Raw genomic sequence first — 14,423 nt, 5'->3', positions numbered from 1 at the left:
TATATAATTAGTGTCGCCCAAATTACACCATATATTTTTTGGACTGGTGTTGTACTTTTTGTATTTGAAATATTATCCCGAGCTCCGCACCGTTAGATGGCGCTGTGGGCGGCGCGCTGCAGTAACGCAGGAGACGCGAGGAAGCGACGGGAGAAATAACTCCACACATAAATAAAGGCCCGAGACGCCGCGCCGCCGGTCGGACCGTCCGAACTCGGTATCACCGTCCGAACTCGGTACTTCTAACGGGGCGTTTAGCCGCAGCGAGCCGCCATGGAGCCCAGCACCACCATTCTTCGAGTCAAACGGAAGCGAGGGACCGACCCGGCCGACGCGCTGCTGCTGGCCTGTAAGCGGATCCGTCCCGAGTCCAGCGGCGCGCAGCCCGAACCGGCCCCGGAACCGGAGGAGGAGGAGGGGGGCGCCGTGGAGAACTCCGTCTTCAAGCTGGTGGCCACGGTGGCGTCGCAGGTACCGGCGTGAGCTCTGCCCGGCCCGGCCCGGTCTCGGTTATAACCGCCCACGTGTCCGGCGGACGTTGGATCCGTGACGGGTCGTGATGGTGGCCATCACCGGGCCCGCCCGGGTGGTACCGTGGACCCGCTGCGCTACAACTACTGGATCCCCCCCATCCCCGTATCGGTCCACCAGTTCACTGTTTACTACAGCTGATTGTACATTATAATTAAAGTCGTGTAACTTTTATATAGTTGTGTGTTTTCTGTAGCCACAAAATTACAAAGGATTGATATGTATGTATCCCTGGTGATTGATTGATAGATGGATACATACATACTTTATTGATCCCGAAGGAAATTTAACTGTGTTGTACAGTGTGGTTACTGCTGTTGTAATGTCTTGCAAGTAATGTCTTTTAAATTGTTTTGTAATGTTGTAATACATTGAGCATCTGTGATATATAAAGTATTTCCCCGTTACTGTGTTTTAACCTCCTATTGGTCCTTTCCTAAGGACGCCCCCGTGCAGACGCACGTCCGTGAGGTCTTGTCTCGTCCGCGTCTCGCCCACGCGCTGCGCCCTTCCCACGGAAGCTCCCAGCGGGTCATCACAGACCTGCGCAGTGCCAAGTGGAGCACCCGGAGGGAGGAGCGGTACCGGATCCTGTCCAGCCACCGGGCTGGGCTTCCAGAGGAGAGGCGGGGCCAGGAGAACGATGCTCAGGAAGAGGCGGAGCCTCGTCTGTCTCTGGGAGATGTGCAGGTGTTTGATCTTGTTCAGGAAGAGGACGAGGATGATAAAGCTCCTTGTAAGGTAGGGACAAGCTGGACATCAGAGCGTGCAGCAGGACGGTGAGCTACAGGTGGCTGCTGATTGGTTGATCGCCTTTCTCTGCTTTCCAGACTGTGAAGCCCGACCCAGAGACGCTCCTGTGTAACTCCGTCAAGATGATTCGTGAGAAGTTGACCGTGTCTGTGGGCGGAGTTGGTGCAGAACATCGTGAGAAGGAGGACGACTACGTTTACGACTTGTACTATCAGGAGACGGTGACACCGGGCTGGATACAGGACATCTTGTCCATCAGGCCCTACACAGAGGAGGGAGAGTTGGTGAGTGAGGAAGAGTGAATCCTGGATCTTAAGCTCAAGGTTGCACTGTAGTGAGTCCAGTAATCTGAGCCTATCAGGACCCTGGAATGAATACTAGACATTGATGGTTTATAAAAACCCAGAGGAACATGTGCTCTGATGCTGGTGTTGGTAAACATTGTGCTGCTCTGTCATAAGGCTGCATAACGTGATCACTTTTGCATTCCCAGGTGCCTGAGGAGGTAGCTTGGGAAGAAGAGGTGTACGAAGACGATGATGATGAGAACGAAGAAGGCAACTGGAGGAATGACTATCCGGATGAGGAGGGCAGTGAGGACAGCTGTGATGAAGAGCGTTATGGAGGTGTGCTTTAGCTAGTGTCCACGTCACCATTCGCTCTCAGGAGAACATCTTCACGTTCTCTTACAATTTTTTTCAACTGTTTACACACATTTTCCAAGATCTGTGTCTATTTTTCAAAACTCTACACACAAAACTCACAATTGCTCACACAAAATGCAAAATGCCTCAAATCTCCAGCAAAATGACACACAACACACATTGTAATGTTTCCCCCACGTTGTCCTGGGACATTCACAATGGCCCTTTGACCAATGACATTTCTCCCCCTTCTCCTGGTCTAAGTGGGGTTCAAGTCCACCTCATCTATATAAATATACTCATGGCGGACATTTGCATCTGCATCCATCTCCAAAATTCTCTGTAAGAGACAAGAATATATATTTGCACACATGTGCACAAGCCAAAAATCTTGATATGTGCAAGTCTAATATACTGAAATTAGTTTTGCATACATACATTCACAAAGTCATGATGCAGGTTCTTCACTCTGATGCTGTTCCTTTCAAATGGGACCCTGTATAGCTGCTTCATATGTAAGTGATTATTCTGCAGGACACGATGGACAGTGGACAAGCTTACTGTGTCCATGTTATGGAAAACAGTTGCATCGTTGACTATGTGGTGCTGGATCTCGTGGATTCATGGTTCAAAACAGACATCTTGACATTTGACCTATTTATAGGCCTATACTTGGCCAATGATTTGTTGGTGTTCAATAAAGTAATGAGTGCTTACACATATGAGGAGTGGGACTGAAGCACTGGTGATTTAGTGTGGCATTTTGATAGGTTGTGTTTGAAAGATGAAATCAAGTAACTTCCTGTTTGGTCTTTGTGTGTTAGGTAGAAACTTGTGTGTAGAGTTTTGCAAAATGTGTGTTTGAAAATTGAAAACTGAGTCAGACACAGAGTTAGTGTATGGTTTTGCAGATTTGGTGTGGGGTTATGGTGTTTGAAGGGCATGTTTAGAAAATTGTGTGAGAAGAAAAGATTTAGTGTGTAAACAGTTGAAAAAAAAAACCTGTAAATGACTCCTTCAAACTAGTGGTGTTTGCTGGGTTGATTTTGTGTTTTTGACTGGAAATTCTCCTGTTGTGTGTGTGTCTCTCTCAGGGTGTTGGAATGAGGAACATTCCTACAGCCGAAGGAGCTGGGAACGCTACCAGAGGCAGGTGATGAAGGAGCTTGAAGATGATGATGATGAGCATGAGGACAGAGAGGATCGTGACTCTGACTGAGCGTACAAGATCTTTTTACTCACATGAAGCTGTGTGTGTTGTTCCACGTGAATGTGTATGGTAGTTAATGCATACGTTAGTGTGTGGGGTGCTTTGCGTTGTGTGTTACTGGGATGAGCGGTTTAGTCCTTGTGATGTTGTGTTCTGCGACTGTTTGATTTGCATGGTAGAGTGCGCAGGAGTGTGTGTGTGTGTGTGTGTGTGTGTGTGCTAGCAGTGCTGAGTTTAACAAGTGGAGTGGTTTTGTGCAGCGTGTGAGTGTGTGTGTGTGATGTTCGTATCAACATTCCCTGGTTCCAAAGGGGGGCAAACTATCTGTAAATATGTAGATGTGTATAAAATAAAGATTTCAAAATTATGGGTAATTGTGTGATTAATAAGGAAAATGTATGTGCTGGTTATGGAAAAAAAATTTATTCAACAGTAATTGAGTTTTACTGTATATTATAAGTGGTTTTCTCCATTGTAATTAACTTAATGGCTTATCCCCTTACAATTACAATGTGTTTGTCATGACGTTCTCTAAATTATGTTTTCCCCATTCACACCTAAATGTGACTAAACAAGAGAACATATATGATACATTTCTGAAAATCAGATTCTTGCTTTACTGTCGCACATCCAGTAAAGGATGTTTTGTCTGGGACTGTCAAGTTAACTTCCTCTTCCCTAAAAGCCCCCAGCCACCCAGCATGTATGACCACAGCTCTGTCACAGACTGAAGGGGACGAGGGGTCGTCAGCACTAACACCCCCCTCCACCTCCACTTACAGAGCTGTGGTCAGTAGAACACAATACACACATTTGTGATGCAATAAAATGTCCCACCACCAAAGTAAGACATATTCTATAAGGATAAAATACAGAAAACAAGAAACATGTTAATAAATAACGTCTAAAAATATAGAACCATCGCTTGAGATCCAGAAGACAAAGGTTTATTCCTCTCTGGGGACTGGAAGACATATCAGATGCTTGTACACTACACCAAATGACCAGCAGGGGTCATTGCACTCATCCCTGAGAGAAGGAGGAGAAGTGTTTCAATGGGTGAAACACTTGAGCACACCAGCATCTTGGAATGAACCCGTGTGTCACGTGAGTGTCAGTGAGAGTGCTGGAGTCCAGCACATCATGTCCAGGTGTGCGTGCGTCACGCGTCCTGATCCCTGTAGAACTTCTCCACGTGTGCTCGATGGACGTGGCTGTGCAGACCTGAGCTACTCCATCTCGGTGAGCACACAGAAGCAGGTGAACTGGGCGAATCGCGTGATAGAACCTACAGCAAAAGAAACTTCGTCAGTGTCTGAGAACAGGCTTTGCCCTCCAGGCTGGAGCGGTGGGGAGAAGCTCCAAACGCAGATACTCACGCAGCAGCTTGGTGATGATGGGGGGGCGCTGAGACTCTGGCAGGTAGATGCCCAGGAAATAGACGGGCACTCCCGACAGAGCGATGGCGATGCCGATCAGAGAACTGAGTGTGTCACTGTAGAGAGGCACCGCCACTAGAAACACTGTACACAAGCAGAAGACAAGGGGGTACACTAGGGACAGCTACACACACATACACACACACACACATACACATAGGGCAAAAGGGAGTTAAATATTAGGATATGTTGTCTTAGTTTACTCAAATGCATCGGTATTACATATAGAACTGAGAATATCAACAATGGTATATTATGGATATAATCATCAGTGTGGAGTCATGTCTGTTGGTATAGCACAACTCAAAACTCAAAAACAACACAATTTCAACCCTCTCGTATATCAACAGATGCTGAAGTTACGGACCAACATGGAACTATATTTGATGCTCATATGCAGTCCTCACCTTTAGTGGACGGGGTCTGTCTGGTTCCTTCCAACGCAGGTAAATCTGTCCAGCAATCGACAGCCCCACATAGAACCAGTAGCTGAAGCTGTAGTAGTTGATCAGCTGGAACACATCCTCCACGGCCAGGTAGATCAGAGCCATGGCACACTGAAGCAGTAAACATGAGACTGATATCAGTGGGGTGGACATACCGGTAGTGTGATTAACGCCACATGGGGCCCTTGTCCAACATCTACACTCCAGACTAAATTGTACAGCTGGAGACATTCACTCCATTCCTCACGCATTCTTTGATGTCAGAATGGGAGTAGAAACCCCGTTATCATCTTGTTTTCATGTTTGGCTTCTGCCTACGTTAGCAACAATAAACGCCACATAAGCTCTTTGATGAATCATTATAACATTCCATCACTGTTGAGTACTGGCACGTGGAAAACTGTTAGAGCAGGAGTATTATGTTGGTTCTCACTGTTCTATATTATTATTACCAGTACTATAATTAGTATGTACTATAATGAGTACTATTACTACTTCTATTATTTGTATAAATAATAATTATTATTATTATTATATTATTATTACTAGTACTAGTTTTTTCAGCCACAGCCTTAATTTTAACTAGCTTTGTCAAATCAACATAAAGGTTGTTTACAAATCCCTTTCTAAGTTTGTTAAGTGTCAAATGTAATGAGAAACAGGATCAGAGTGTGCCAGGGTGTCTGAGACCTAGCGGAGCACAGAAGGTGCACATACGTTGAAGAGGAGAGCAGGAACTGGCGTGAACCTCTCCACGTGGATCATTGCTAAAGCGTTGGGAAGGTGTCCTTCTCGCGAGCCAACAAAGAACAGCCTGCAGTAGAAACATCTGCACTTCAGAACATCGTCATGAAGACAGAACACAATATATCACCTCAAACTCACCAGCCCAAACATACAGGGTCAATGATCACAGATACTTCAGATATTAAAACATCTACATGTTCTACAGGGTCAATCATCACAGACACTTCAGATATTAAAACATCTACATGTTCCATGTGCAGAAGTGAAGAACACTGACACACATACAGTATGTGGAATAATGTAGAGTAGAGTGAGTACAGACCAGTAGAGTGAGTACAGACCAGTAGAGTGAGTACAGACCAGTGGAGTGAGTACAGACCAGTGGAGTGTGTACAGACCAGTGGAGTGAGTACAGACCAGTGGAGTGAGTACAGACCAGTGGAGTACAGACCAGTGGAGTGAGTACAGACCAGTGGAGTGAGTACAGACCAGTAGAGTGAGTACAGACCAGTGGAGTGTGTACAGACCAGTGGAGTGAGTACAGACCAGTAGAGTGAGTACAGACCAGTGGAGTGAGTACAGACCAGTAGAGTGAGTACAGACCAGTGGAGTGTGTATAGACCAGTAGAGTGAGTACAGACCAGTAGAGTGAGTACAGACCAGTGAGTGTGTACAGACCAGTGGAGCGAGTACAGACCAGTGGAGTGAGTACAGACCATTGGAGTGTGTACAGACCAGTAGAGTGTGTACAGACCAGTGGAGTGTGTACAGACCAGTGGAGTGAGTACAGACCAGTAGAGTGTGTACAGACCAGTGGAGTGTGTACAGACCAGTGGAGTGAGTACAGACCAGTGGAGTGTGTATAGACCAGTAGAGTGTGTACAGACCAGTGGAGTGTGTACAGACCAGTGGAGTGAGTACAGACCAGTAGAGTGAGTACAGACCAGTGGAGTGTGTACAGACCAGTAGAGTGTGTACAGACCAGTGGAGTGTGTATAGACCAGTAAAGTGTGTACAGACCAGTGGAGTGAGTACAGACCAGTGGAGTGAGTACAGACCAGTGGAGTGTGTACAGACCAGTGGAGTGTGTACAGACCAGTAGAGTGAGTACAGACCAGTGGAGTGAGTACAGACCAGTGGAGTGAGTACAGACCAGTGAAGTGAGTACAGACCAGTGGAGTGTGTACAGACCAGTGGAGTGTGTACAGACCAGTAGAATGAGTACAGACCAGTGGAGTGAGTACAGACCAGTGGAGTGTGTATAGACCAGTAGAGTGTGTATAAACCAGCCGAGCTCACCTGGATGCAGAAATAATGGAGGAGTTGAGACCTCCGTAGCAGGACAGGGCCACAGCGATGGGGATGGTCCAGCTCATCACCCCCAAGGTGCGATCAGCAAATGTCTGTGGGAGCATGTGCAGACACTCGTGATGACTGAGACCCCCCCGCCAGTCGAACCCCCCACCCCCACCCACCAGACGAGCCCTGCGATGCTTACTGAAGTTAAAAACATACCACGGCCACAGCATCGCTGGCCAGAATGGAGTTTGAGTCCAGGACGACATAGTAGGCCACGTTGGTCAGAATATAAATGATGGTGACAATAGGCATAGATATAGCAATGGCCAGAGGGAGGTTCCTGGAACAGCAGATCGGAACAGAAGATCAGAACAGAAGATCAGAACAGCAGAACTGACCCTTTCATTCTTACCCAGACATACGTCATACATACCTATAACTCATACACACCTCTATAACTCATACACACCTCTATAACTCATACACACCTGTTTAACTCATACACACCTGTTTAACTCATACACACCACTTTAACTCATACACACCTCTTTAACTCATACACACCGCTATAACTCATACACACCTCTATAACTCATACACACCTCTATAACTCATACACACCTGTTTAACTCATACACACCACTTTAACTCATACACACCTCTTTAACTCATACACACCGCTATAACTCATACACACCTCTATAACTCATACACACCTGTTTAACTCATACACACCACTTTAACTCATACACACCTCTTTAACTCATACACACCGCTATAACTCATACACACCTCTATAACTCATACACACCTGTTTAACTCATACACACCACTTTAACTCATACACACCTCTTTAACTCATACACACCGCTATAACTCATACACACACAAATAGAAAGCTCTATAACTCATACACAACTGTTTAACTCATACACACCTGTTTAACTCATACACACCACTTTAACTAATACACACTTCTTTAACTCATACACACCGCTATAACTCATACACACCTCTATAACTCATACACACCTGTTTAACTCATACACACCTGTTTAACTCATGCACACCACTTTAACTCATACACACCTCTTTAACTCATACACACCTCTATAACTCATACACACCACTATAACTCATGCACAGCTGTTTAACTCATACACACCTGTTTAACTCATACACACCTCTTTAACTCATACACACCTCTATAACTCATACACACCTGTTTAACTCATACACACCTCTATAACTATTACACACCTCTATAACTCATACACACCTGTTTAACTCATACACACCTCTATAACTCATACACACCTCTTTAACTTATACATACCTCTATCTCTATAACTCATACACACCTCTATAACTCATACACACCTCTTTAACTCATACACACCTCTATCTCTATAACTCATACACACCTCTTAAACTCATACACACCTCTTTAACTCATACACACCTCTATAACTCATACACACCTCTTTAACTCATACACAACTCTATAACTCATACACACCACTTTAACTCATACACAACTCTATAACTCTTACACACCTCTTTAACTCATACACACCTCTTTAACTCATACACAACTCTATAACTCATACACACCTCTATAACTCATACACACCTCTTTAACTCATACACACCACTTTAACTCATACACACCTCTTTAACTCATACACACCACTTTAACTCATACACAACTCTATAACTCATACACACCACTTTAACTCATACACAACTCTATAACTCATACACACCTCTTTAACTCATACACACCACTTTAACTCATACACAACTCTATAACTCATACACACCTCTTTAACTCATACACACCACTTTAACTCATACACAACTCTATAACTCATACACACCTCTTTAACTCATACACACCACTTTAACTCATACACAACTCTATACCTCATACACACCACTTTAACTCATACACAACTCTATAACTCATACACAACTCTATAACTCATACACACCACTTTAACTCATACACAACTCTATAACTCATACACACCTCTTTAACTCATACACACCACTTTAACTCATACACAACTCTATAACTCATACACACCTCTTTAACTCATACACACCACTTTAACTCATACACAACTCTATAACTCATACACACCACTTTAACTCATACACAACTCTATAACTCATACACACCTCTTTAACTCATACACACCACTTTAACTCATACACAACTCTAACTCATACACAACTCTATAACTCATACACACCTCTTTAACTCATACACACCTCTCTGGGTTTTTGATTTCCTCGGTGACAAAGTTGAGGGTGTCCCAGCCTGAGTAGGAAAACAGGGCCGAATACAAGGCCAATGCAATACTTCCTGGGTCATGTGATGACCCTTGGAAGATGCCCTCAAAGTTTTCTGTGTAACCTTTCAGACAAAAACACAGAAAAACGTCATCGTACGAGGTGAGTAATATTAACTGAATCATATGCCTCTGGAAAATAAACATTGCTTTAGTTTAAAGTTTCTGTATCCATTTGTTAAAGATCAGCCAAACTATCTTTATATTCCTAGAATGTTGACTGGCCAGGGCTCTGGAATCAACAACTTAAAATATCAACAATGTCTGGCTTTGTTTACCAAGCTGCAGCTCTCTATACAGGGTGGTCCAGCAGCTTTAGCACAGGTTCTCCGACCAGTTTCAGTCAACATTTCTATTCCATTGCACTGCAAATTAACAATGACAAACTATGAAATCTCCTTTCCAAGTGCACACAACCCCAAAGAGCTCACCCTGACACAACTTCACAATCCCTGTGATGATGATGACGATGAGGGCCAAGACTTTAGCGTAGGTGAAGATGTCCTGCACCCTGGTGCCCCACTTCACGTGAGCTGAATTTATGAAGGTCAGCAGACCTGCACCAAAGACATAAGCACATTGAGAGGGTAAAAGTAAACAGTGTTATTGCTGCACAAGCTAAGGAACTTTCACTGGAAGGAAGAAACATGAGATCGAAACCAAACTACAGCTACTGTGTTAAAGTTACAGTTACAGTTAAACGAGGGTCACTTAAACTGGGATACACTATTGGCCAAGACATTAAGTGTAAGTATGTGAAGACAACAGGACTGGTATGTAGTTACAGAGAGATGCAAAACATTTGCAAAGCTCACAGCCGGCGCTCTGGAACCAGAAGAACGAGTCCTGGGGACTCACAAAGTTACAGATTAACTGCTCAGGTGAACATAAAAAGACAGCAGAGCAGGCTGAGAAGAACGATCCTCATGTCAGTTTGTTTGGAAGGGATGGGTGGAGTTTGGACATGATGCGTGGGGTTTGGAAGGGATGGGTGGAGTTTGGACATGATGGGTGGGGTTTGGAAGGGATGGGTGGAGTTTGGACATGATGGGTGGGGTTTGGAAGGGATGGGTGGAGTTTGGACATGATGGGTGGGGTTTGGAAGGGATGGGTGGAGTTTAGAAGGGATGGGTGGAGTTTGGACATGATGAGTGGGGTTTGGAAGGGATGGGTGGAGTTTAGAAGGGATGGGTGGAGTTTGGACATGATGAGTGGGGTTTGGAAGGGATGGGTGGAGTTTAGAAGAGATGGGTGGAGTTTGGACATGATGGGTGGGGTTTGGAAGGGATGGGTGGAGTTTGGACATGATTGGTGGGGTTTGGAAGGGATGGGTGGAGTTTGGACCTGATGGGTGGGGTTTGGACATGATGGGTGGAGTTTAGAAGGGATGGGTGGACGTTAGAAGGCATGGGTGGAGTTTGGACATGATGGGTGGGGTTTGGAAGGGATGGGTGGAGTTTAGAAGGGAAGGGTGGAAGGAGCATGCAGCTCAAATGTAGCCAACAGGGGTAAAAAAAAAGAAATAAGGCATGAAGAACAATATCACAGAGGATAAGAAAACAGAGGTTTACTTCCTCCCCCATGTTGTCACTCTTTAGGGTAGGATTAATAACACCTATCACAGTTCACACATTAAAAACGGCATCATTTCCCTGAGCTATTCTGTAGGCAGCGTTCCAGTAGAATATAACCACAGGACATGTGGCACTCACAGATGCAGGCAGCAGCCAGGAGTCTGGAGGCGGTGTACGGAGGCTCACACGTGGGGAAGAGAGGCTGTGCCAGGTAGTTGGCGAAGGTGATGGCGATGACCGCCTGGCTGGTGGGCTCGATGATGAGCAGAGATGTCCAGAGGCGGATGAACGCGACAAAACCTCCGAACGACTCCAGGATGTAGGCGTAACTGGCACCCGACTTGGTGATGGTGGTGCCCAGCTCGGCGTAGCAGAGTGCCCCAACCACAGAGAAGGCCCCACCCAAAGCCCAGATGACCAGGGACAGGCCGTAGGAGGCGCTGTAGAGTAACACCCCCTTGGGAGACACGAAGATTCCTGAGCCGATCATGTTGCCCACGATGAGGCTGATGCCGTTGACCAGCGAGATCTCCTTCTTCAACTGCACACCCTCCGTGGGCCGTGAGGACGCCGGACCCCACCCACTCCCTCCACCTCCATCTGTGCAGCCCTCCATCCTGCTGGGAACGCCCTGAAGACCACGGGTGGGGGCAACGAAGCCGACGCTGCCTGCTGCAACCTGAAAGACCATATTGGAGTCAGTCAAACACTGGGGCATGGGGGCAGTTCCTACAGTACTCGGGGGGCATGGGGGCATTTTAAGGTTTTTTGGCAGAACCAGCTTTGGCAGCATTGGATCCGAGCTCTAAATACTCAGATATAAATGCATCATTCTAAGTACGATTTTTGTAACTGAAACTAAACATAGTTAATGTGTACATGTGCATAATCAGCAAAAATCAAATTGTTCCTCACACCTCTGCTCTAATGTAGTAGGTACGTGAAGTCACTGCCGAATGGAACAGCAAATATATGACGTATGTGTCAGATGGCCTCTGATGACCACGTAGAGGTCATAGCTCTGATTAACACTATGGACGTCAATGCATGAGCACACCTTTCCCAAACCTCTCACACTGAGAAAGAGCTAAACAGCTTCTAAATCAGTCAGCTAGGAGGTGTGGTTCTGCTGAGAGGTGTGGTTCGGCTGAAAGATGGTACTGGTTCTGCTGATTGCTGTTTTTTGTTTATTTGTTAGTTTATTTACGCATGGTAATAAACTAACTAAAACTAAACTAAAATTGTTCGTTTTCTTCGCAGGAAGGAATGTCTTTATGGTTTTCTGCGATTGTTTTTGTTTAGTTGCTTTATTTAAGATACAAAACACTCCTTACAGCGCTCAATGTCATGTTGGATTTACACAGGCAAACACTAATATCACTGGTCTTAGGTAATCATTCTGAGTAATGTAAAGGGAACCATTTACTCCTGTCCACTAATAAAGCCTCGTCTTAGATCCTGTTAAAAATGGCAGAACCGCATTTCTAAACTCCAGCTGTTAAACTGAACTAATAAAGAGTTACAGTCTGACTTAAGCAGCCAAGTGCTTAAATAAGTCTCAAGAAATAGCTTTGTGAGTTACATGGGATCAGATGTAACGTCGCTACAAACAATCTCGTGTCTTTTCTCTGGTCCGGCACCTAAACGACACCGCTGGGAGGTTCTGGCGCGCCTCTCCCGGACTCGCAGTGCGGCGGGTGGTTCGTGTTACAGCACCAACAGCTGTTCTCGCGAGGTCACAGGTACTCAAGCCCTGGAGTAGTTCCAGTAGTGCTGCTCTGATGTTAGCCATGTCTCTACCTTCACTGCCTTTGCTTTGTGAAATTAGGGAGGTGTTACAAGGCAGAAAACATCTTCATACATTTCAGTGTCCCTGTAGTGTAAGAGACATGCAGTCTATTTACTCTGTATTTACACACCCTTTATGATATTAAGCAAGTAACACCTAAGGTTTACAGTTATGATGAGTAATTATTAGTGCGCGTTTCTTCCAGTTTGCAGATATAACAGCACTCATTTAGATATTGGAAAGGTTTTTTTAGTGGCATATGACAGATGTTTCAGTAGCCTACTACATAAGTACACAAAACACAGTCTTAATGCTTATATAGATACCGCTCAACATCTGGAACCTCCTGTTGGAAATCCTCTAAGCAATGACAGCAGAGAAGACTACGCTCAGTACCGAACCGACCTCAGTACCGAACCTACCTCAGGACTGAACCGACCTCAGTACCAAACCTACCTTTGTACGCTGAAGAGGAACGCGTTCCCTGTCCTGTCCAATTTCCAATCTATTCTCTAACTGTCCCACACCAGAATACGGGCAGCTTCCTCCACTTCACGGAAGGTTCTCGTAGCCGATGGGCACGAACAGCCCGGCGAGAAGAGCTTGTTTGTGTCGACCCAAAAAGCCCTCAAGGAACAACACGATTGCCCAATAACTCCCGAACAAAGCTGTGGTCCTGCGGTCCTGTTTTTAACGTGTAAAATCCCTTATCAACGAACAACTCCCCCCTCCACACCAAAAACGAGTCTAATTTCGTGGATTAAAATGACCCGTTGTCTTTAAATCGCCCTAAAATAAACCACATTCTTATTGAGCCAACCTCTGAGGTTAAAATGATCTGACAACCTTTCATTCTAATGCATCAGACTATATCATATCATGTTATTCTCTTTAAAGGCGGTAGCGGAATACAAGTGATTTAATGTGGCGATGAACAGCGGTGTAAAAGCACTTAAATCGAGTCTTAAATAATAAATAAACAAAAAAATACCATTAATAATCTACAAAACATCATCATACAAATCAAATAAACAAAATCAAAATTGCTGAATTTAAATAAACCATGACTACTTTCCTGACCTTGAATTATTGAGTTATTATGGGTTTTCTTTCTTTAAGCAAACTTGCTGGGTGTGATGGACACACACACATACCTGTCTGCGGTGTCCGTGTGTTCGCTTGTATTGGTTCTACGGCACAACGAGCGTCTTTTTGACCGAAATCCTTAACGCAGCCAAGTAGTCACGTGATACTCGTAGCACCGCTGTCCCACGGGTACTCTTTAATGGGCCAATCATCCAATCAAAACGTAGTAAAAGATACGTCAGAAGTTAGATGACCAGTCTGAAAGAGCCTCGATCCGAGTGACGCGGTGCGTGGTATGTACACATTTAGCAGACTGCGCCTTTTCACAATGCTTAACTTTTGAATCCGTTCGATTATGCGCTGTACCCAAACATTTAAAGTGACATTGGCCCTAAATGAGGTTTATCTCACGCACATATGCCTTCAATTTACCCACGCTCTGCGGGGAAAGGTGGAACACACACACACACACACACACACACACACACACACACACACACACACACACACACACACACACACACACACACACACATATACATACATAC

At 45.0% G+C, this 14,423-nt stretch overlaps 2 protein-coding genes across 3 annotated transcripts; one reads left to right on the top strand and one right to left on the bottom strand.

Moving 5' to 3' along the window:
- The first annotated feature begins 65 nt into the window (after positions 1–65).
- Positions 66–3,505, top strand: slc7a6os (solute carrier family 7 member 6 opposite strand). The gene is made up of 5 exons (XM_077023948.1): positions 66–471; positions 973–1,272; positions 1,362–1,568; positions 1,778–1,910; positions 3,023–3,505. The coding sequence occupies exons 1-5, from the start codon at positions 274–276 to the stop codon at positions 3,145–3,147; spliced, it is 963 nt and encodes a 320-aa protein (XP_076880063.1). The 5' UTR covers positions 66–273; the 3' UTR covers positions 3,148–3,505.
- A 106-nt stretch (positions 3,506–3,611) lies between these two features.
- On the bottom strand, positions 3,612–14,028 carry slc7a6 (solute carrier family 7 member 6). 2 transcript variants are annotated; one of them, XM_077023947.1, is made up of 10 exons: positions 13,944–14,028; positions 11,139–11,679; positions 9,858–9,983; positions 9,347–9,491; positions 7,286–7,409; positions 7,070–7,173; positions 5,741–5,837; positions 4,985–5,134; positions 4,518–4,701; positions 3,612–4,426 (listed from the first exon to the last, which is right to left on the bottom strand). In XM_077023947.1, the coding sequence occupies exons 2-10, from the start codon at positions 11,614–11,616 to the stop codon at positions 4,368–4,370; spliced, it is 1,467 nt and encodes a 488-aa protein (XP_076880062.1). In that variant the 5' UTR covers positions 11,617–11,679; positions 13,944–14,028; the 3' UTR covers positions 3,612–4,367. The 2 variants fall into 2 exon arrangements, with proteins under 2 accessions (XP_076880062.1, XP_076880061.1); XM_077023946.1 differs by lacking the exon at positions 13,944–14,028 and adding an exon at positions 13,246–13,433.
- Between the last annotated feature and the right edge of the window lie 395 nt (positions 14,029–14,423).

The sequence above is a fragment of the Brachyhypopomus gauderio genome, chromosome 12 (assembly GCF_052324685.1).
Source record: "Brachyhypopomus gauderio isolate BG-103 chromosome 12, BGAUD_0.2, whole genome shotgun sequence".
Taxonomy (NCBI): domain Eukaryota; kingdom Metazoa; phylum Chordata; class Actinopteri; order Gymnotiformes; family Hypopomidae; genus Brachyhypopomus; species Brachyhypopomus gauderio.
Note: the sequence above shows the minus strand (reverse complement) of the source record. Positions and strands in the feature narration are given on the sequence as shown.

Coding starts and splice junctions, on each gene's coding strand:
- slc7a6os (XM_077023948.1), top strand. CDS start 274: ATGGAGCCCAGCACCACCATTCTTCGAGTCAAACGGAAGCGAGGGACC. Junction 1,273..1,361: donor ATGATAAAGCTCCTTGTAAG/GTAGGGACAAGC, acceptor TCTGCTTTCCAG/ACTGTGAAGCCCGACCCAGA. Junction 1,911..3,022: donor TGATGAAGAGCGTTATGGAG/GTGTGCTTTAGC, acceptor TGTCTCTCTCAG/GGTGTTGGAATGAGGAACAT.
- slc7a6 (XM_077023947.1), bottom strand. CDS start 11,616: ATGGAGGGCTGCACAGATGGAGGTGGAGGGAGTGGGTGGGGTCCGGCG. Junction 9,492..9,857: donor GATTGTGAAGTTGTGTCAGG/GTGAGCTCTTTG, acceptor TTTGTCTGAAAG/GTTACACAGAAAACTTTGAG. Junction 4,427..4,517: donor CATCATCACCAAGCTGCTGC/GTGAGTATCTGC, acceptor CTTTTGCTGTAG/GTTCTATCACGCGATTCGCC.